This window comes from Gavialis gangeticus, unplaced genomic scaffold, assembly GCF_001723915.1.
Source record: "Gavialis gangeticus isolate Ggan-Ray unplaced genomic scaffold, GavGan_comp1, whole genome shotgun sequence".
In the NCBI taxonomy this organism is placed as follows: Eukaryota; Metazoa; Chordata; order Crocodylia; family Gavialidae; genus Gavialis; species Gavialis gangeticus.
In genome coordinates this window covers 9,491,106-9,512,288 of record NW_017729016.1, presented here as the reverse complement: position 1 = coordinate 9,512,288, position 21,183 = coordinate 9,491,106, and the positions used below count along the sequence as shown (strand labels likewise).

The window sequence follows — 21,183 nt, the reverse complement described above, 5'->3', positions numbered from 1 at the left end:
GACTTTGAGTCTGCATAGAAAGATTCAGTGATCCTGCAGCAAAGCAGCACAGGCAGAATTGGTCCAAAGGAGTGTTGCATACACACAAGAGTAATTCGGACCATTCTGGTATTGCAAAGAAAAACAACGTAATGAAAATAAAAATGAGAAAATGTCCCGTTCAGCCAGCATGTTTATCATTAGAAACCAAAATGAATCATCGTATATTTATGCAGCAGGAAGACCCCGGTCATTCACCAAAAGGAAATTAAGAGTTTGAAAAGCTAATAAAAATAATGGAAAACATTAAACTAAAAGTTAAAAACAAATTAAGAAAGTGAAGTCAGTTGGTTAATACTGGGAAAACATCACAGGTTGCCAAGGCAACATGGGTTAAACTAAAAGGGGAAAAAAAGGATAAATTAAAAATTAAAACTTCTGAGTTCTGCTAGCATACTCTTTAAGGAGCAAGGTACCATCAGCCAGCAAGCTGGCTAGGACTCAGCCAGATTGCAATCCTTGCTGACCTGCCATAACCCGAATTCCCCAAAATGACCTCCAGCTATCTCTGGAGCATCCAGACCATCTCTGTCTGACTGGCAGCAACCCTTTTGATGATTCCCTATACAGCTGAAAATTGTCAGATGGGGCATGCCAACTTCTTGACTGATTTTTTGCAATACCAAGCTTATCCTTGAATCCCTGCTCACAGTAAATGGAAGAAAGGATTAGAGATTGTCTACAAAGGAATTTGGAGCCGGGTAGCTACTCCAGAAGTACTCCAGAAAAAGAGTGCATTATCCCAAATTAGTGTGGATCGAGCTTGTCAGGAATATGGCCTCATTTGAACCAAGGCAGTCTGATTCTAGAGTAAAAGTGTCTGCACAAGTGGTTAATAAAGATTTAACTCCTTCTGTCAACCAGTCCTTAGCTACATGTTTCCAGAAAGCAGAAAAGGGATGAACTAAGGGAGCGCATATTCAGTAGCCTCCTTTGCAGTGGCACACAATGCACAGAAAGTGATTTGTACAAGAGAATGAGCATGGAGAGGGGAGGGAATAAAGGGAGAAAATAGGGAAACCACTGGTCAGTCAAATGTAAATGAACCAGGAAGTCTCCTCTCCTGTCAGGCAGCTGAAATTATTCTGAATGTGTTATCTTGGTGTAACAATGATAATGAATGCTCATTTAACTGCTTCATTTCCATGTTACATAATACTGCCTGGGCCTTCCTCCTTCTTAAGGATATGATACTAGTTTAAATTAAGAGCAGAACAGAGACGTGGTGTTCAATATTAAATTTGCAGAACATTACATTAAACAAAGGCCAGGGACAGAAGTTACTCAAACTGGTATAAGTGATCAGAAACTGGTTCAAATCTGTAACGCAACAGAAGTTCAGTACACCTAAACTGGTTTCAAAATGGCTGACTCTGGTTTAAGATAAACCTGGATGGATGTAGTATCAGACTTAACTGATTTAAGTCAAATCAGTTTATTGACCTTCTGTACCAGATTCTCTGCAGATTCAAGTTAACTCACAGTACTCTCCCATCCCAGGATGCTTTGCATCTCCCCTGCAAAACTCCCTTTACAGGGTGGGTGGGCTAGCCTTGGCCCAAGCTGTCTGCTCCAACAGAGCAGGGAGGTGTGCTCTAGCACTCCCCTGGCTTCTGGCCTGGGCCATTGCAGGCATGTGGCTGCATTTCCCAAATCAAAAATGAATGTCTGTTCACTTATTTATTGGTTCAATTTATGCAGCTCAGATTAACCCACGAAGACTGAATCGATTCAACCTCAGGCTTTTTGACCGTCTGTACTTAGCCCAGAAGTTCAGTGCACGTAAACCACTTCTGAAGTGGCCCAAACCAGTTTAAGATAAACCTGGATGGATGTAGTATCCGACTTAACTTATTTAAGATAAATCGATTTATTGAATTTATGTGCCAGATTCAAGTTAACTCACACTCTTTCAGCATCCCAAAATACTTTGCACATCCCCGGCAACTGCTTATCAGTTCAATCTATGCACTTAGACTAACCTGTGAAGACTGAATCGATTCAGGCTTGAGCTTTTTGACTGTCTGTACTTAGCTGTGGGGTTCAGATGTGAATGCTAAATAGGAGCATCTTTCTCAGAAGTTTTCGAACTTTCACAGCTGTAAAGGTCACCCCTAAAAGAACCTCTCAGCTTCCCTTAGATCAATGAAGTCACTTCAGCATTTGCAGTACTACAAACACCAACTAAAAGGAATATCTAGGGAGCTTTATCTAATAATTAATCTCCAGCAAAACTGCCAAGGTTTTAAGAGCATTATCTGTTTTATCTCTCCTTATCTTCCTCAGTGACAGTTTGTGATGTACAAAGCTGTCTGAGCCCTTTTAAAATGCACCATATTCATGCTTTTTGAATTTCTTTTGATGAACAACTAGGTTATAAATGCCTCATTATAAATGCAGCTGCCAGGTTAGAAGAAGGGACAGGTATTAAGAATACTTTGCACATTTCCAATACCTTCCGACGTGGCATTTTAAAAACAGTCCTACAACTGAAACAGAGGAATGCCATTATTCCTACCTCACACACGAGGCACAGCAGAGGTAGAGTTAAGTGACTTGCCCTTGATCACACAACAAACCTGTGGCAAAGATGGGTCTGTGTATTTCATCTTATTTTAACTTCTAAGATAAGAATGTTAACAGTTTAATATCTTGATGCCATTTTTAAAGGTCAACGTATGAAGAATACAATATGTACTGAAGTTATTTGGTTAGGATAAAAGAATTCAGGGAACTATGTCAGTCATGAGATTGATGCCTAAAGTAAAAAGGCAGTGACCTCCATTTATTCCACCTCTGAAATGCCACATTTCTGGGATTTCAAAAAACTAGGTAGCACCCTTAAAAAGGTTACCATGAATCTGATCTGGTACTTACTGATAAAACTTCATTGATTTGTTGTTTTAATTGATTTTTTCCTCTTTTTTTTCCTGTCAGTTACTCTAAACCTTTTCCAGGTTTTTCAGGCTATAACAGGGTGCCAGGGGCTCCCCATTGCTTTAAGGGAAAAACAGCAGCAGAGTTCTCCCAGGTGGATGGATTCACTGCACTTGATGGGCGGCCAGACACTATGAGTGCCTACTGCAGTGCTACCTGCTCTGCAGTAAAGCAGTAAGGCACAGCCCTGTTCGGACAACCAGGAGGGGAGCACAGCTAAGGCAGCCAGAGTAGTGGCTGCAACCTGCTATGAGAGAGAGACATCCCTGTGGGTGGCTGGGAAGCCAGCTGACTGGAAGGAGCAGGACTTGGGAGGCTTTTAAGCTCAGGTCCAAAGCCAGGGAGGTTAGTCTGGCCATGCTGGGGCAGGGAAAAGAGCTCCCAGGAGGGGAAGAACTATCTGAGGGACCCAGGACCAGAGCAGAACAACAGAGCGGTGAGAGCCCAGGATGAGAACTGCTCTGATGGGTGGGAGAGGTTTCCTTTAAAAGTAGCAGCATACCTTTTCTTTCCCTAATGTTTCATTTGCCCAGACCAGCAGGTTTACATTAAAGCATTTGCTTGCTTTTATGTTTTGATTCATAGTGCTGTACTGGACTGGGACTGATAGGGTAGGAGGAGACCCCAGTGGTGCCAGAGACATGTCAGACAGCCCATCCGGGCAGGGACTTGGGGCACAAAACCAAAAAGTGTAATAATGGGCCTGAGGTCAAGAAGGCCAGAGCACAAGCCTGAGAGGGTGGTAGCAGGCCTGAGGCCAAGAGGGCCAGAACAAAACACTGGAAAGAGCTGAAGCCTAGGACTGGGACCCAGAAGCCAGGTCCAACACAGTGGGTCTAGGTAAAAGGGCCCAGCTAGAGGAAAGGGGCAGAGGCTGGGAAGGCTCAGACCTCCCCAAGGATGCAGAGGCATGAGGCTTAGCATTGGTTTGGGGACAAAGTTCCTCACCCAAGCGAAGACTGGCAACATCTGAGAGGCATGGTTGTGGCAATAGGGAAGGTCAGAAGCTACAAAATTAGCCCTTAAGGTGATTAGTGCCCTAGGGGCACAGATGCCTGTGGGCACATCTGAAGGCATAGGGGCACATCTGAAGGCAAGATGAGGATCAGTGGGGTCAGGAAGGATTCACTGATTGATAGAAGCCAGGGGCTCACTCTGAGACCCTAGGCGGCCTCCCTTTCTCCCGATTAAATAATATCAACAAGGTGTGGCAGGTGAGAGGGCAAAAAAAGGGAGGGTATCCAGAGAGCCAGAGCAGGCCATGAGCTGCGCAACCACCAGGGGGCATCACGGCCACCCCTGGAGCTTGAACCTGCTACAAAGGCACTTTGCACCTAGCTATGATGAAGCACAAGAAAGTAGTAAATAACATAATGCTCAATATCATTAGTTGCCAATAAAGGAAATTTTTTGTGACAGAAATCAAATACTGCCTGCAGCCTGGTCATTGAGAAGTCACGTATTGTCAAAGGGACAACATGCAATTGACCATCAAAATTAATTTCAAGTAGTTACAGGTGCTACAATTGTCCATGTGCTTCAGTCAATACCTTGGTTTTGCAGTCAATTTCCTAATTAAAAATATTCTTCTTTTTCCAATTGTAAAGCTAGAAGCTTTACTGTAAGACAAGAAGTTTACTGTAAAACAGCAGTAAATCAAACAGGCTTTCTCTGCAGAGGAAACAATAAAGCAAAGATATAAACAAAATGTACAAAGCTGAAAATAAAGAACAGTATTTGTCACATTCTAATCACTGTTGGTTCCTCTAATTTTACATGTTACTTTTAACAACAGAATGGAAAAGTGGATAAATACGATCAAAATGTGCCACAGTAAAACAGGATTACGTCTAAAGACTTGATTTATTTGTCAAACAAATAATCATGTCCCTTAAACAAATCTTTCCTACAGATCTTACTTCTGCTCTAAAGGCCACAAAAACTGAACCTGAAAGCTTGTCTAAGTCTACCCCAACCATGCAGTTGGTCAAATAAAAGGTGACCCACAAAAATTCTTGTGTCTCACATATTTCCTCTGCCTTGGAAGACTTATCTTGTACCCTATCACCAGGTTTGTGATCCAAGGAAATATTTCTAAACAGAAAAAAAACGGGCTGCTGGTGGGTGTGGGAATTGCTGTTATTGTTGTGTCATTAGCCAAAAGCCACACTCTCTCTTTGGTCTTAGTGCTCTTCTAACAATGAATCATACTTAGCTTTAAAATGTTCTTTGCACAAATATTCCATTGCCAAAGCCAGCACTACAGCTGCTTTGAATCAGACTTATTGCCAAAATGATATACTCTCTTCAAACCAAAATAAAAGCACAGCATAGAAGAAGCATGGTATGCAGTAATTTAACCACATAATTCCCATGATGTTAACAGGAGCCCACACTCAGAAGTATGTTCACATTTTCTCTTCTTCTCTTTCCACAAAAAGAAATACAGCTCTTCATCCAATCAAGCAACATTGGCTTTCCTGCTGATTTCCAATGGAAAATTGGTCCTACCATTTATGCAGCTGTTTGGCTAGATCCTTAACCACTGTTAATACGCATAGCATCACTGAAATCAATGAGCCAGTGCTGGCTAAGAATCCGACCCAGTACCTTCATTTTACTTGTGGTTTAATAGCTGTGATCACTCAAGTCTGTCTTTTCAAAATATTTAACATACTTTTTATAGGAGGGAGCGTTATCTTGTTTTAAATTTCATTGCTGACCAGATTTAGGTAATATTTGCTCTGAAGAAACTGAGCACATTCACACATGGAGGAGCTTCAGGCCTAGGTACACAGACATTCAAAAATCCTGAGCCTAAACTGATTCAAACTTTGTAAGTTAGTCTAACCTGCATAGATTGAACCAATTTGCAAGTGAATAGACATTAACTTTTGACTCCGGAAATTCAGGCACATGCCTGGTGTCTGGCCACCATGGCCCTGGGTGCACAAGTGGAGCCTACTGCCCCACTGGTGCTTGCACCACCCTCCCCCACCCCCTGCAATGGGGGGACTAAACACCCCCCTTCTCCTCAAGCTACTGGGGTCTAGCCACGCCCCCCTCCTACCGCTAGAGCACCAAGGGGGGTGGGGAGCTGGGGATGCCTGCTAAGGGCTGCTGTCCAGCTGCCAGATAGATCTGGCTGCACACAATTGCAGGGTTTCACACCCCCACCTCCTTCTCAGCCAGCCACAGCAGTGATAGTGCTCTGGCTAGGGAGGAGTGGGGCAGGGCCAGCCCTGCTTGGCTGGAACAGACAGCACAGCCCAGCCCAGGGCTGCAGAGCATGTTGGCAAGCTGGGGGATTCTGATCTAACCTAAACCAGAAAGGGTTCTCGAACACAAGTTCCATAAACTGGTTTGAACTCAAACAGTTAAGGCTGATACTACATTCAACCTGGTTTATCTCAAACTGGTTTTGGCCATTTTGAAACTGGTTTATGTGCACCAAACTTCTGTTCTGTTACAGGTTTAAACCAGTTTCTGATTACTTAAACTGGTTTATGTGCAACTTCTGTCCCTAGCCCAGAGGACAGGCCAGATCCTATTCCACTTACGAGCCAATAGAGAACTTAGACACCTAAGAACTATCCTAGTCCAGCTTGTACAAGTGCTTGATATGCCATTAACATGTCTACCTTTGCTATGTGTCTTCATCTTAACCTAAACATTATGTCGAAAGAAGAAGGAAAAGGACCTACCCAGCTTTCGTTTTAAATATCTGTCAGGGACCTTTAAACCAGATAATATTCTGTGCCTGTCAAAGGCTGTTACAATAGATGTCAGTGCTCATACTCTTTTATATATATTTATCTTGTATACTTTAAATCCTAGATTTTAGCTTTATTTACATATGTTTTAAATATATGTTAATGTGAATCAACATACAAAATCTTTGTGATCAACCAGTGGCTTGAGACACTGATCTTTAAACAAACGTCCATCCATACTATAGATTCAGTTACTTCCTTTTTTGCTCTCCTATATTTTCCTCCTATAAATAAAAGTGGCCAAGCTGATTTTACCCAAATGTGATTAAATATTGTGCATTCAGATATTCAGTGGTATCTTTCACTAAAAATACTGGAAGCACAAGTAAGAATAAACTAGATCAATTGAGCTGCACAGTGAAAGTATATGCAATTGGGGGTCCCAATCCAGTGGTTTAATCCCATGCAAATCAACAGAACAGAAGTGCGTCAACATCCTGAGTATCTGTAACTGATGCAGAAAATAAAATAAGAGAAATAGACCCATTATCCTGGTATCATTTTAAAGAAATTCCCCAAACAAAAGCACCTTCCAGATGTTTTGCACTCAAAATGTTGCATACAATATGTAGCCCAAGTTGTAAAATCAGACACAAGCAATTCATGTAGTTTTTCTTTTAAGTGCTGTACCTCCCTCTGCTGCTGTGCAAAATTCACCCTGGCAGGTTGCCAAGCTGGCACGTCTCTCTTTATTTTATTCACTCTCTGTGAAAGAATGCAGAAGAGCATATCCGCAGCTGGTATAACATCCCTAAATCAATAGCACTAGGCCGAGTTACCACCCATCCAGGATGAGGCCCAATCTAGGTAACAAAAGCAAAAAAAATATTTTAAGAGATTTTCTAACCTGAATTCAGCATTATCTAAATCACGAGAGCTCTGATTGAAGACAGTATTTAAAGATGTGTTTGTACTTAAGCACAGGTGGATCTACATTTTGAAAAGGGGGGTCCAGATGGTGTAGCACATCACATATAATGCAACACAAATTTCTCCAGTTAAAGAGAAACTAGATGCTTTATTAATATGCCAAGGGCCTAGAACTATATTATTCAGCTTAAGACCAAAGCAAACACAAACATAACTTTATTGGAATGTGCAGTAATTTGCTGGATGATGTATTCAGTTTTAAAAAGAACACAACAAACTAGGCAATAAATAGTCAAAAAAATTGTTTCATTAATACTATTGTCATTATAGTTAAATATATAACTCTCATTCAGATTCATAAAACAAAATCTGGCCTTCTTAGGCATCTTGACAAAGCCTCCAATGCTTCGTTGTCAGTCATTTCTACACCCAGGTTAATGTTACCACACATGAGTTAAGGTTTTTAGCTGGAGTTAAAAATAGCCTGCAGGGCTGTAAAACAGAAGAGACACATTATCAGGAATGGTTTAAAGAGTGAAATCATGGAAGAAAGGGTAGTCAGAACAGTGGAGCATCAAAACCATTTTGAAAAAAAAAGGAGAGAGAGGATCATTAACACCTCTGAAGTGAAGAGAAACGAGGAGGACTCATGTAGATTATAATGAGCCAAGAAGTCAGTCGACTCTCTCAGTGCTGGGTGGAGCAAGAATCAAAGGGGCTGGAGTGAAAATGCCCCTGCCTCCTCCCCGTTTACCCCTGCACTTTAGTGTCAGCAGAGTCAACAGGACTCGAGCAATGATTATTTATTAACTCAATGGCTATCCTGACTAGGAGGATGGGCTTCAAACACATGCCTGGCTGCTTTCCTTAATAGAAGTATATTATTTAACTAAGAAATAATTTTAAACTTAGTGAAAAACTTAGAGGTTGCCATTTTGACAAGTGGGGACCGGGAGAAGAACAAAAAGAAACAAACTACAAACACCTACTTATGTAGATTCACTGGCTCCTATACACGTATTGAAATGGCAACATGTATTTTTCTCAACAGCAAAAAAAATTAAATCTGTGGGCTGGATAGAAAACTATTTCTTTTCAGGAAAATACATATTTAAAGTCTGGAGTGCAATTCACTAGAGATCTTCTTAATGTGCCGAAAATATCTTGTTGGCCTCAGTACATTTTGTTTAATTTCTTTGGCATAACTCTGAATCTGTTCTCAGAACTGTTCCAGGGCAAGGTTTTATTTTAACAAATCAGTCAAATCCAACACTAATACAAATGTTTAATCTCATATTTAAACCAAGTTACCTCAATTACCAAGAATCTGGCTAGTTTCTAACCCTGTGCTCAAAATCATCTTAAATCCAGGTATGTATCGCTGTTGAAAAAAGCTCTTATACATCAGGGACAGAGTTATAGTGAATATGTTGGTTCTGGAGGTAATTGCAAATAGCATTATTTATATATCTTCCTTTCTGTTAATATGACCAATATAATTAAAACAGGGCAAGCACAGTACTCCAAAATTGACAGGTTTGGTTCCTACTGCTTCACACATCATCTGTAAAAATTAACTCTTGCTGCAAGCATTAAAAGAGCAATGAGTCGGTCACTACTTTTAGAAGAGAAAGGCCATAATTCTTTTTCCTGTACAAAACAAACAAAGAAACTTGAGAAACTGGGGCCACATCCAGAACTAGTATATGCTTCAGTTCAGCAAAGTACTCAAACACCTAAAACTTCAGGCATATGAGTAAGGTATATGAGTAAGGATTGCTCATGTTCCTGAAGTCGTCATGTCTAAAAGCCTTGATGAATCAGAACTTCAGTTAACTTTTTCTGATAAAATACACAGATCTGTCAGTAGAACAAGATTAATTTTCCAAGAACATCAAGGTGAAAGGACAGTCCAGGCCCAAACAGGCCGAGTGGACTAAAAACTTTTGCAGCCAACAGCACGTGAGATGGTGATGTGGACAGCCTCCTGTCTTTTGCCCTTCACCCCTCCAGCCCAAATGACTAGGAATCTATTCACAGCTAGGTCAACTGGGATAAAACACGAGATACAACTGAGAACTAAAAACCCCACAGTTGACATCTCAGCATCTCGTTGGCAGTCTGATGCAAATCCCACTGAAATGGGAGGAAAGATTTCCATTGACATATATGGATCAGGACTTTAATGTGCACCGAGTCGGAAGTACCCCCTGCTTCATAAAGAGGCGGTCTCTCCAATACAGGAATAAGTGTTAGGTCCCTGGACATTTGTCCAGCCTATACCTGTAAAGAAGGATTTTATTCTTCAGTGCTATGATTATGATGCTTTTTACTCCCCTAAAAGACTTTAGAATATAGTAGAAATATACAATGCCTTCTGAAGAGGAAAGGGAAGAGAAGGATGATATTCTCTATTTGCACAACAGGTTCAATCCAATACCTACTGAATCACTGTGCGTCTTTCCACAAAGTTCAGCAAGCCTTTATATCAGCCTTTGGTCCTTAAAAAGAGCTCCAGTTAAAATGTAAAACTGACTTTTCAGGAAGTATTTCTAGAGGATTTATTTCCCACATCTTTATTGGACCAGGAAAAATATCCATAGGAACAGATGCCCTTCGTCTTGGAATATGTTAAGTACCAGAAGAGTTAAATGTACTATCGCTTGTTCATAGGAACAACACAGAAAGCAAGACTACAGACCCAAAGTGATCTCAAGAAAATCTAATACACTCTGATGGTGGATTATAATATTGATATGGTATCGCTTCAAGGTGACATCATAAAAACTGGGGGCGGGGAAAAAGTAATGATGACAAAGCCCACTGCTGCAGAGACCTTTAACATAAAAAATACCAGGCTTGATGTGTGATTTCTGCTGTAGAACATCCTCCACCTCTGCAACCAAACTGAACCTTTACCTTCAAAGAAAAAAATAAAAATTATTTTGCACAGCAAAGTGAGGATAAAAAGAACCAGGCTATTTTTAAGATTAGGGGGCACTGGAGGGAAACATAGAAATCAAATTAAGATTATGAAAGTGGTTTTGTTTATACTCTAGCAGCTCCTTAGGATGGGCATAGTCAACTGAATCAGTTTGCAATCTGTTTCTGAAAAGTCTTGTGATTTTAGTAAACAGCAGTTTGTAGAGAAGATGCAAAAATAATATAAACATTTTTTAAATAAATAAAAAGATAAATCAAATAGAACAAAGTCCAGCTTTTCCACAGGTTGCTGTGCTAAGGAGACTCATTTCCAAGCAACTATGGGCTTCACGAGCACAAGCCCTACACAAAAATGTTCAATTTCTGGGAGGAGAAGGGAAACAGTACCTTAATTCGACCCAATGGAAACGGGTATCACTCTACTGCAACTCCCTCCCATTATTCACCAGCATTGTCAGATCATCCATTCACTTTCTTCAACAAACTGTTATGCCTCTCACATACATAGGCAGGAAGGACTTTTCCTACCTCTTTATAAATGAAATGATATGCCCCTCCTCTTTTTTTTTTTTAAATAACTAAACTTCTCCAGAAATGTAAGATATGGAAGTCAAGCAGAATTTTTTGGTGAAGAGGGATGCTCCTATTGCATCTTCTATGTCTGTCTCTATTAAGATGGTGTTTGTCAGAACTGTGCATACATACCTGAAGATGAAAGCCAATATGAGTGTGGACACCAGTCACTGACCATGCTGTAAAAGCACTTCAATCATTTGCTGGCAAAATCTCAGACTTGCACCAAGCCATTCCAAAACTAATCTTGACTTTGCTTTTGAACACTGTTGATTACCCGCTCTTGGCACATGAAAAAAGGCTTCAGCATCATAGAAACCATATCTTTCCTTTGGGGAGGAAGCCACACGTATATCCTACAAGAACTCAATCCAGATCTAAACTGGGGTTTTGCAACCTTACTGTGCAATTTAACAAGAGAGAGCCTTCTGGCTGCTGCATCCCTAAGTTTTGCTTTACCTGAGTTGGTGAACTTGATTGTGAGACAGTAACATCACAGCAAGCTGATTATACTGAACGCTTTTATGAGGACTGCAGTAGTCAGAGTTCAGTTTCGAGTCAGTGTAAATCTACTAGGAACATCATGTTTCTCAGCTGGTATCACATGCCATTTCCTCTTCACTTGGATGGCAGAAAGAGATTCTCAATCAAAGCAAATATACTCCCTTCAAGGAATTTCTGATAGGTATACATCCTGCTGGTATGCCCATCTTTTGACTAAGTAAGTAACCTCCAAAAGGGTCCCAATTCTGTAATGAGGCCTATGTGGCGAGCACATGTACACTGCAACAGTATAGTCTGCCTGCATAGTGGCCACTGCAAGAAAGAGGCCAAAGATGTTCTTTCACCAAAGTGGGGGGTAGATGTTCTCATTCTGAAGGTCATAAAAAATGGTTAAACTCTAGGCAAGTAACATAAAGTTATTTAGAGAACATAAATTATAAAAATAATTGGCTCATAAATGATGACACTGTGTTCCTGTAAGAAATGCTCGACAAGGATATTTCTGTGGTTCCAAGTACCCACTTACAGTTGAAGTACCACATTCACCATCACAGAAAACTTCACCACAATAACACAGTGTGACATTTCACCTTTGGGTTCTTATTGCATTAAGCTCCCTCCCCGCCCCCACCCAAAAAACACCCTCAATGCCAGAGAAGGGGCTTACAGAAAAAAAACAAAGAAACTTTGATGTCTGTTTTCCTACAGGGTAGAACAGCTTAGTTTTAAAACCAGCTTCCTCTTTAAAAACGTAGCAGACAGAATTGTAATGAGCAATTTTCCTCCATGGTCTCTTCTTTAAAAGAGATGAGATGATCCACAATGGTAAAGTGGCTGGATTTTCAGGTAAGACTTGTTCTGAGCATTACCCTGATTTGGGCCCTACTGAGATCAGCGCTAACCCATACCCTGCCAGGCTACAGAGCTACTACTGGTGGCAACCACCTGCTTACAGAACTTCCTCCTCAAAAGAACTGTTTCAAAATGCCAGCAGCACTTAAAGAAACAGTAAGCACTGATAGAAGCCTGCTGCTCTGAGAGCTGGAAGGTAAATCAGGCTATTAATGGTGCCAGCCTATTAAAATCCTGTTAGTCCAAAAGACTTTCCCTGGCCTCCTCCCAGCAGTAAAGCTTCCACAGCTGTTTCCAATACTGCAGGTTTGCACTGCTATTAGAAGCTATAAATTTGTCGGGAAATGATCACTGTCTGAGCTGCTTTCCATATTTCAAAAACCGAGAAAAAAAGTTGAACTGCTGAGTTGCAAGCAGAATTGTACTGCTGCTCCCAAAGGTTGTACAAAGGCACTGTGTCTTTGCTGTAGGGTGTCAAGGATATTGCTGCATGGGTTTTAGTACCAGCATTTGAGTCACAAAACACGCAGCATACATCTTCTCCCCCCCCGCACAGCACAAATGAGATAGAAGCAAAACTCACCAGCTACAATATAGAGAAGTCTGGAGGACCTGATAATTTCCATCCAGGCCCAATAACAAGCATTTTTAACAAGTCAAGTCTATCAAAGCAAGAGTAGTACTACACAACTGGAAAATAGGAAACATAAGGTGCCTGTAGACATGCTGGGAGGGTGCTCCAACACACTGTAATTACAGTGCATTGAAGCAAATTCGATTAATCAAGTATGCTGCAGTGTCCTAATTAGCATGCTCCAGTCAGCCTCTACATCTTGTGTATCAGCAGCCCTGCACTTCAAAATGGTGGTGGGGGCGCTTTAAAACTCGTTTGATGAGTTTTAGTTAAAGCGCCCCAATCACCGTTTTGAAGCGTAGGGATGCTGATACACAAGACATGCTCTGAAAGCCACTCTAATTAAAGTGCCCCCCTCCTGGAACATGTATAAAAACACCCATAGTGCCAATATCCGAGATGTGTATATGGGGGAGGTGGAGGAATAATCTGGACAATAAGGAACTTCCTAGTCTGACCTCATGAAAGGCACTAAAATAGATCTGGAAGGAAAGGACAGTTAAAGAGATGGGGATAAATGAAACATAGGCTTTACCAAAGGTAAATCATGCTAATTAAACCCAATGTGCCTTTTAACCCAAGATTTTGGCTAACCTAAAGACCAACTTAAACTTTGGTCTCCAGAATACAGGCATGGGCTGTACTCCCTAGCACCCTGAAATGAGTGATAAAGCAAAAAAGTGCTTGTGGAACTAAGATTACAGGCAAAAGGTAGGACATCCAGGAGCCTCATGTAATGCTGCTTACTCATTTCATTAATCCGTTAAACTGAGTCCTGCTGTCTGTACCAGCTGCAGTACTCCCCAGTCCTAATGGTACTGAGCTTTAGAGGAATCCTTTAGCGGCTGATCAATCCATCCATAGCACAACTTTGAACAGCTGCAAAATTACAAATACAGAAGATGACTGATAAAGACCTCTGTCACCAAAAGAAGATTAAATCTCTAATTCTTCTTGCCTGATGCTTTTGCGTCATCTTAAATTCTTCAGGAGAATAAAGCATTTGGGACCAAATTTATCTCTGAGATAATTTTGCTGAAGACACTGGATTTGGCTAGCTCTGTGTATTTTTGTGGATAGGAAAAATGGGGAGGGACTAAAGGAAACAGCCTCTCGAACGGGGTAAGCAGGATGAGAAGCGCAGGAGAAAAAACACCCCAAATAATGGACACTCCTGTTTCAAATGTAAGACATGGCAATGTCCATTCCTTGGCGTTATCTCAGTACTCTAAATCAAGGGTGTGGAGTTGTTGCATTCTGCGCTACTAGTGGGCTATGGGATGTGGGTGTGTGCGCCACCAGCTCCACCGCCACCACCATGTGCCCCCTGCTGAATCTGCCCACAAAGAAGCCCATGATCCAGATGTATCCTGAGGCAAAGGGCATGTTTGACACCCCCACTCCAGATCTTCCCTACACAAATGTTCTCTCACAGGACATGAAAAATAAAACTATCTGAAACTCTCATTGGAAGAATTGTACCAATCCTGGTTATCCTAACAGCTAAAGAATGGTTAATGCAAACTAATTCAGTTTGCTTTTAAACTGACAGTGAGATTTAGCGATAGGAATTATTTTTGCTATTATGTAAGTTACCGCAGTAGATCAAATTAATCCCAGACTTAACTGAGTTAACATCCCAGATGGATTAGTCCATTCTTTTTAAAATACCCAAATATATTAGGCTTTTTTTTAAATATTTGTATGTAATCTGGGATATATGACGACAATGTTGTGAACATTAGTGGAATTTACACAGCATATGATCACCAGGTAGAAAATGCAGACTCAGAGCAAAACAGCATAAACTGCACAAAACTGGTAATTAGAAGGCATGTCTACATGTTCATTAATAAAGCATAATTACAGCGCATTAAGTTTAGTACCTGTAATAATAAGTACTAATTTAATGTTCCATAATTGGTGCTACTGTGCAGTAGCACCGGCACATGCTTGTTTGTGATGCTAATGCACAGTAGATTAAAAACTATGCGAATGAGTAGTTGAATTGTCTGCCATGCTAATGCGCAGTAGAATTAATCTGCTGCACATTTAGCGTCTTGTGTAGACACACCCAGTGGGTACTGAAAATTAATGTAACATATGCCATCATTCATGCCACTGTAGGTTGTAGCCCCGTAGCATCCACAGAAAAGTCAGTGTTTACATCTTGTCTGGATTTCACCTAACGGGAATGTCAATATGAAACACAGCATAGGTAAATCTGCCACTCCCGGCTCCTCTTGAAAACAGCTGATTAATAGTAACTTATTAATCTTCCACACCAAATCAATACACTTGACAAGTTGTGCTCGTTATGCACCATTTATCAGTGAGAAACACTTGGGAGATAAGGCATCTTTATTCATAAGCCACGTTGTCCAGCCTGTAGGGGCCCCTGGCTGCTGGAGGCACCTGAACTACACCACCACTGAGGCCACCTGACATTAAAATGACCCCAGGCCTAACATTTATTATTCCCTTCAACAACCTGGAATGTCTTAATTCGTGCCATCCCAAACCAAAGCAAAACAGTTATTTTGATTTATCTGAGAAATGTTGAGGATTTTTTTTATCTATTACTATATTAAGGTTTTGAGTTTGTGGAAACTGCATAAAAAATATTACCAGAAAATGCCTGACTAGGTCTAAAGTACTAAAGTAAACTTTTTTTTCCCTTTCCAACCATGGGTGATTTTCCTCAGTTCTAAAGATCTATGACTGAGGATGAAACATGGGGCTTTATTTGTCCTCTCCCAAAGGACACATCAACAGCTGCATACTTATTCATTTCTACCACCAGTTTACTAGCCAAGAATTTTTTTTCCAACTTCAAATTCACTGTCAAAAAAATTACAAAACTATGTACAAAAGCAGCAGTTGAACATGAAGATTATTTTAAGCAGACTGAAATCTCCATTGCATTGATAAATGAGGGACTAGCCAAGCACTTTAGGGACTTTAGAAACCTATGCATTCTGCATTAAAGCTGCAAAAAACAAGGGTCAGACTTGCAAGTCTCCTTATACTACCATGCTCAAACACTTCCTATTGCCTTTGGCAGAACTGTTCTGGCCCCTTATCTGCAAAGTACAGGTCTGTACATATTCAAAGGGATTTACTGGAAAGCACCCCAAAGACTTGGTTGTCAACCAAAGTAGATCTGACAGGACAAACTCACCATCACACAACACAAAATGCCATGCTATTGAACAACCAGTCAGCAACAGCCTTTTTCCAGTTCTTCAGGAAAAAAAAAAAAAGTGGTAGGAGAGGGGGAAAATTCTGAAACAGCTCCTAGTAAATGAACTAACATTTTATCTGAATTAACAAGGTGTCAAAGTTGCTGTTTAATTTTTAATATGTTGTTTTTCACAGCAAATGAACCAAAGATCCTTCTTCCACTAACCGGGGTCAGGTCTTGCAACTGCTGCACATATGCAACTGCCACCAAAATGAGTGAGACTTTTGCCTAAAGACCAGACTAGCTCTTCCCAATACTAATGTGAACACTTCACATCATTTTGCTAAATGGGCAAAACGAAATACGCTGGGGCAAACATAAAATGTCCTTTGACTTTTGCTTATTACAGTGATGACGCGCAGGCTTAGTCCCATCTTGCTGTGAAAGGGATGATCACTTGAATTCCTCTCCCTACTCTGCCCCACTTGGGCAGAATCTCAAATGGTAGTGAAAATAAAAGCATTGCACACAAAACAGTTATTCTCTGCCTGCATAATTTATATCCAAGTTCAAAAGTCAGGAGCTTTATACGTAAAATGATCTGGATTCAAGAATAGATGCGTCTCCTGGTGAGACTGGTAGAAAAATCAGTATGTGAAACAATCTACTTAATTTGTTTTAATTATTGATTAAACAAAAGTGGTTTCTTTCCTATCCTGAAATATTAAAGGCCACCAAACCGCAGCAACTCTCAGAGCCAACTGGCACTCTCACTGGCAATCGTAAGAAAGAATTAATAGGCATGAAGAATGAACTATGCTCTGGCCAGAAAGGATGCAAAATTGGCCAGCCTGCAGAAACGTGCGTGCGTTCTGTGGATAAATGGGAGACCTCAGCCTCTAGTGCTGGCAATCCTCCACTCTGATTTTTTTCCCCGAGCATGACGTTCTCTCACACGCATGCTATGTACATACCAACACCCCTGAATAAAAATCCATTAAATGATATTGTACAGGTCATTTCTGCATTGCTTATTGTTCTGGGAATGATGTCTAAGCCTAGTTTATAGCAGGTAGCAAACCCTCACTAAAGTAGAATCTTAGGCCTTAGAAGCCATTTTCAACTCGTTATTACACTGACCTTCTTAGTCTATTTCCTGTTCTGAAGGTTCATTGATATCCAGAAACCTATATGTATTTTGTATTTTGATACCCTGCTCTAAATGCTCCCTTTATAACAATGCTTATGCAGCCCCACCCCAAAGCCTTGGTTCCCCCCACTGAAAGGGATGAGGATATTCATTGCAGCAAGCCATTCTCCATAAGGAAAGTCCAATTTAAGCCTGAGGTAGAGAGGCCTTTATCTCCATTTAAGGCAACTGGAAATGTAAGTGCTGAACAGATTAATTTGACTCCTCTTCAGTATGCCAATGCCATTGCCTTTGCTGTCTCCCAAAGATCAACGAGAATGGAAATCAATGCTGCTGCCTTGTTAGGAAACACAAATCAAAGAGTTTGTGACTTTGTAAAATCCTTTCTGTCACTTTGACCTTTTGATGCCAAGCATCTTGACGGATTCATTATAGTTCATTGTTATTTTGCAGGAGCAGGTCTGTAATACAATTTGCAATACTCTTAGGAATAGCCAAGATCTTTACATACAATGCACTGTCTGGGAAGTCGAGTTGTGCAGAAGGGAAGAGCAGAGCGTCTTACATACTGATGGCTACTTCACTTTCAGGGTTGAAATGAATGCTCTGTTCTGACAGTGCGGTAATCTTCCTCCTATTCCCCACTTCAATGGATCCTACAGGTCCTTGGCTGCTCTCACAATATGTCCCTACCTCTTTCTGTCAAGGGTATATTGTTTTCATTGCTGATAAATCACATTAAGGGTTCTTAGACCTAGCTCGGTATTCTCCTTCCACATTCCGCTCAGGTCAGCCTTCAGTCCAAATTCCATAGGAACGGTGACAAGTAAAAGATACAGATTTCAATTAAGTTCAGCTAAGACCTGGAGTGATGAGATTATTGAGAAACCCCCATCATCCAGAAAGTGAGGCTATCCCTTTAAATCAAACAAATACGCAAGAAAAGATCATACTAACCTGGGTCTCCAGGCCAGTGTAGGGACTGGGAGGCTGGTCCTGTAAAAGAGCAAAAATGAATAGTCATTACTCTTTACAGCACAGGTAAGAGGGGGTATGTCTAGGCCCTTGCTGATTAGCCAAGCCAACACCAAAGAAAAATACACTGATTTTAGCACAGGACTCTGATATATTTTCTTCTAAAGATCACGTTCCTTTCATAAGAACCTCTTCTGCTATCCCATCCAAAGCCTACACAACCTACCACACTTGACGGCATGGGGTGGGGGGCCAGGGGAGTACTGTCATAACAATATTAGAGAGACCATGTAACTATGGAAGAAACTCAAGGGATAGTAATCCCTCTCACACACAATATGGAGTAGCATTGGAGTGTTATTATAGCTGGAAGACCTGAGGAAGGGCACCTTGGGACTTAAAGAAAGCTTATTTAATATCTCTCTCAGCTACACAGCTGGTCCAATACAAGGTATCATCAAAAACCCTTCACTACAGACATAATGGGACATTAACATTTTTTACTTACTATTTTGTCTTTTAACATTTTTCCTATTCTCCACCCCACCCCACCCCCAGCATAATACAATGGAGCTGTGCCTCCTTTAAACTTTTAGAAATGTTCATCAGAAATTTGCCAATGTGTATGGCTGGTAGGACAGATGGAAAAAAAAACCCCATGCTCTCAAAAGTATTTGCAATTCTTCTTTTTTTTTTTTTTTTTAAATCAAAGCTTCATTCTGATGAACCATGCAACCCACTTCAGCAATGTGTCAATATATTTAAGTGCAGGGTTCTGCAATGCCTTCATCTGTGCAGAAATCAGGGCCCTTTTCTTGACCTGCCCAGGGATCTGAGGCTTATTAAAAAAAAAAAACGTTAAAACACTAAAGTGCGCACACACAAAAAATTGTCTACTTTGTTAATTAAGAGGCTAGAATAAAAAGAAGCTACATCATTAGTGTTCAGGGATTAGCTCTCAAACCAAATCTGTTAAGAAACATCTTTTAAAGTATAAGGCACACTACTAAAGCCTCAGCGCTGCTTGCCCATTGTATTACTGCAGGGTCTCACTTTCTATAGCATCGTGTTTAATTGAAAAGCCTAACGAAGTGGAACCAGGTCAATGATGCTTTCTCTTTAATCCATCATGTCTGTCGAAATAATAAGACTTCAGTTTACTGTAAAGTAAATTCGTGTCTGTCAGATTATAGGACTCCTGAGACCACAAATGTTAATATCCCAGGATACCTTAGCTAGTTGTGATTCTCTCTCTGCTACGCCACAGCATAGACTGAGACAAGGAACTGCCTGTCTCCCTTTCCCACTTTTAAACCTATTCCAAAACCATAGGTGATGCTTGTGTCCATAGGCCAGTTTTTGGTTTGGTAGAAATATTTTTAAGTATGGTAATGAAGGAGCCCTTTTAATCATCTGAAACGGGAGGCTATCAGTGAAGAACAGGAAAGCCTTGTAACCATCTGTCTCTCTTTCCCCAAGCAATAAATAAGTTATGTGATCAGAGAGCAGTTTGTGCACAGTTAAGAAGTTTCACAGTCTTACCTCTAACTCAGCACTAAGTGATCTTATCAGCTGGCTCAGACACTGAAGTACAGTTATTGCACACATGTGGATGTTATCTGACCACAAACAGGATGATACCAAGACTTGTTGGATGTAAAGAAACATGGACAGAATCCAAGAATGAGTTCGGTCAAGCTAAACTGGAGAAAAACCTTATTTAAAAATATCTCCTGGTAAAACTGGTTCTGTATTTTCTACAAACAAATTATCCCTGTAATCCAGGGATGGCTTTGGTAGCTGTGTTGGTCTGAGACAAAAAAGAAATGCAAAAGTCTAGAACTCTTGGTTCAGAGATGATACCTTTTATTAGGCCAACTAGGAAATCACAAAAAAAAAAATCTTCAACAGATACATTTATCCTATTAATCAATTATGAACTCAGAGGGTTAAGTGTATTCCCTTTTTAACTCTGGTTTCCAATAAAGAGAGCCCAAAAATGATTCTCCCATCTCTTAAATGAAGAGAGAACTTGGTCAGAACAATTTTCAGTTGTTACAGATTTTTACTCCCCTATTAAATCTATACCAAGATCAAGACGACTAGCGTGCATGAGACTGTATACAAAAATAATTTTGTAAGTAGTAAGACCAAGGTATTACTTTTCCAATAGGCAAGCAGATATATACAGATTTCCCTGTGGGAGATCATCTGAAGTTTCTTAGTCTTGACTTCACATAATAACTTTTCCAACATGTATTGTTGGCTCCTGAGTTCAATTTCTTCTGTAAGAGGAACACAATAGCCATGGAGGTCCAGGGAATATGTAAGAAGCAAGATTTGTTAGATAGTGTCTTTTATTTGACCAACTGTATAGTTGGGAAAGATGTTAGACAAACTTTCTGGCACAAAGGGACCCTTTCTCAGGCCTGGGATAACAACGGATACAGCTTAAACTAAATACCAGGTAAAACAATGACTTTTAATCCCATTTTGTAAACGGACAGTCCTTTAAAGATAGAGGAGAGGGTAATAAACCTACAGAGCAAAGAGAAGCTATCAGAAGTGGTTACAAACCAAATAAAAAGGCAAGTAAAATAGATAATTACTAAAAGAATAATGCCATTCAAAAGTGAATTCCAAAAAAACAAGTCACCTTGCTATACAATTATAGGAACAAAAACAGGTCTTGGTTCATCTTGGAACCTTAAAATTTATGCTTTCCATTTGTGCCCAAATTCACATCTTT

General features: G+C 40.5%; 1 protein-coding gene across 1 annotated transcript in view; it reads right to left on the bottom strand.

The window, feature by feature from the left end:
- XYLT1 (xylosyltransferase 1) overlaps positions 1–18,960 on the bottom strand; it is a 320,769-nt gene extending 301,809 nt beyond the window's left edge. Inside the window, exons 1-2 of the mRNA XM_019512599.1 lie at positions 18,943–18,960; positions 18,417–18,455 (exon numbers count right to left, since the gene is read on the bottom strand). Of these exons, the coding sequence (XP_019368144.1) occupies positions 18,417–18,455; positions 18,943–18,960 (57 nt within the window). The remainder of the gene's footprint in view (positions 1–18,416; positions 18,456–18,942) is intronic.
- Between the last annotated feature and the right edge of the window lie 2,223 nt (positions 18,961–21,183).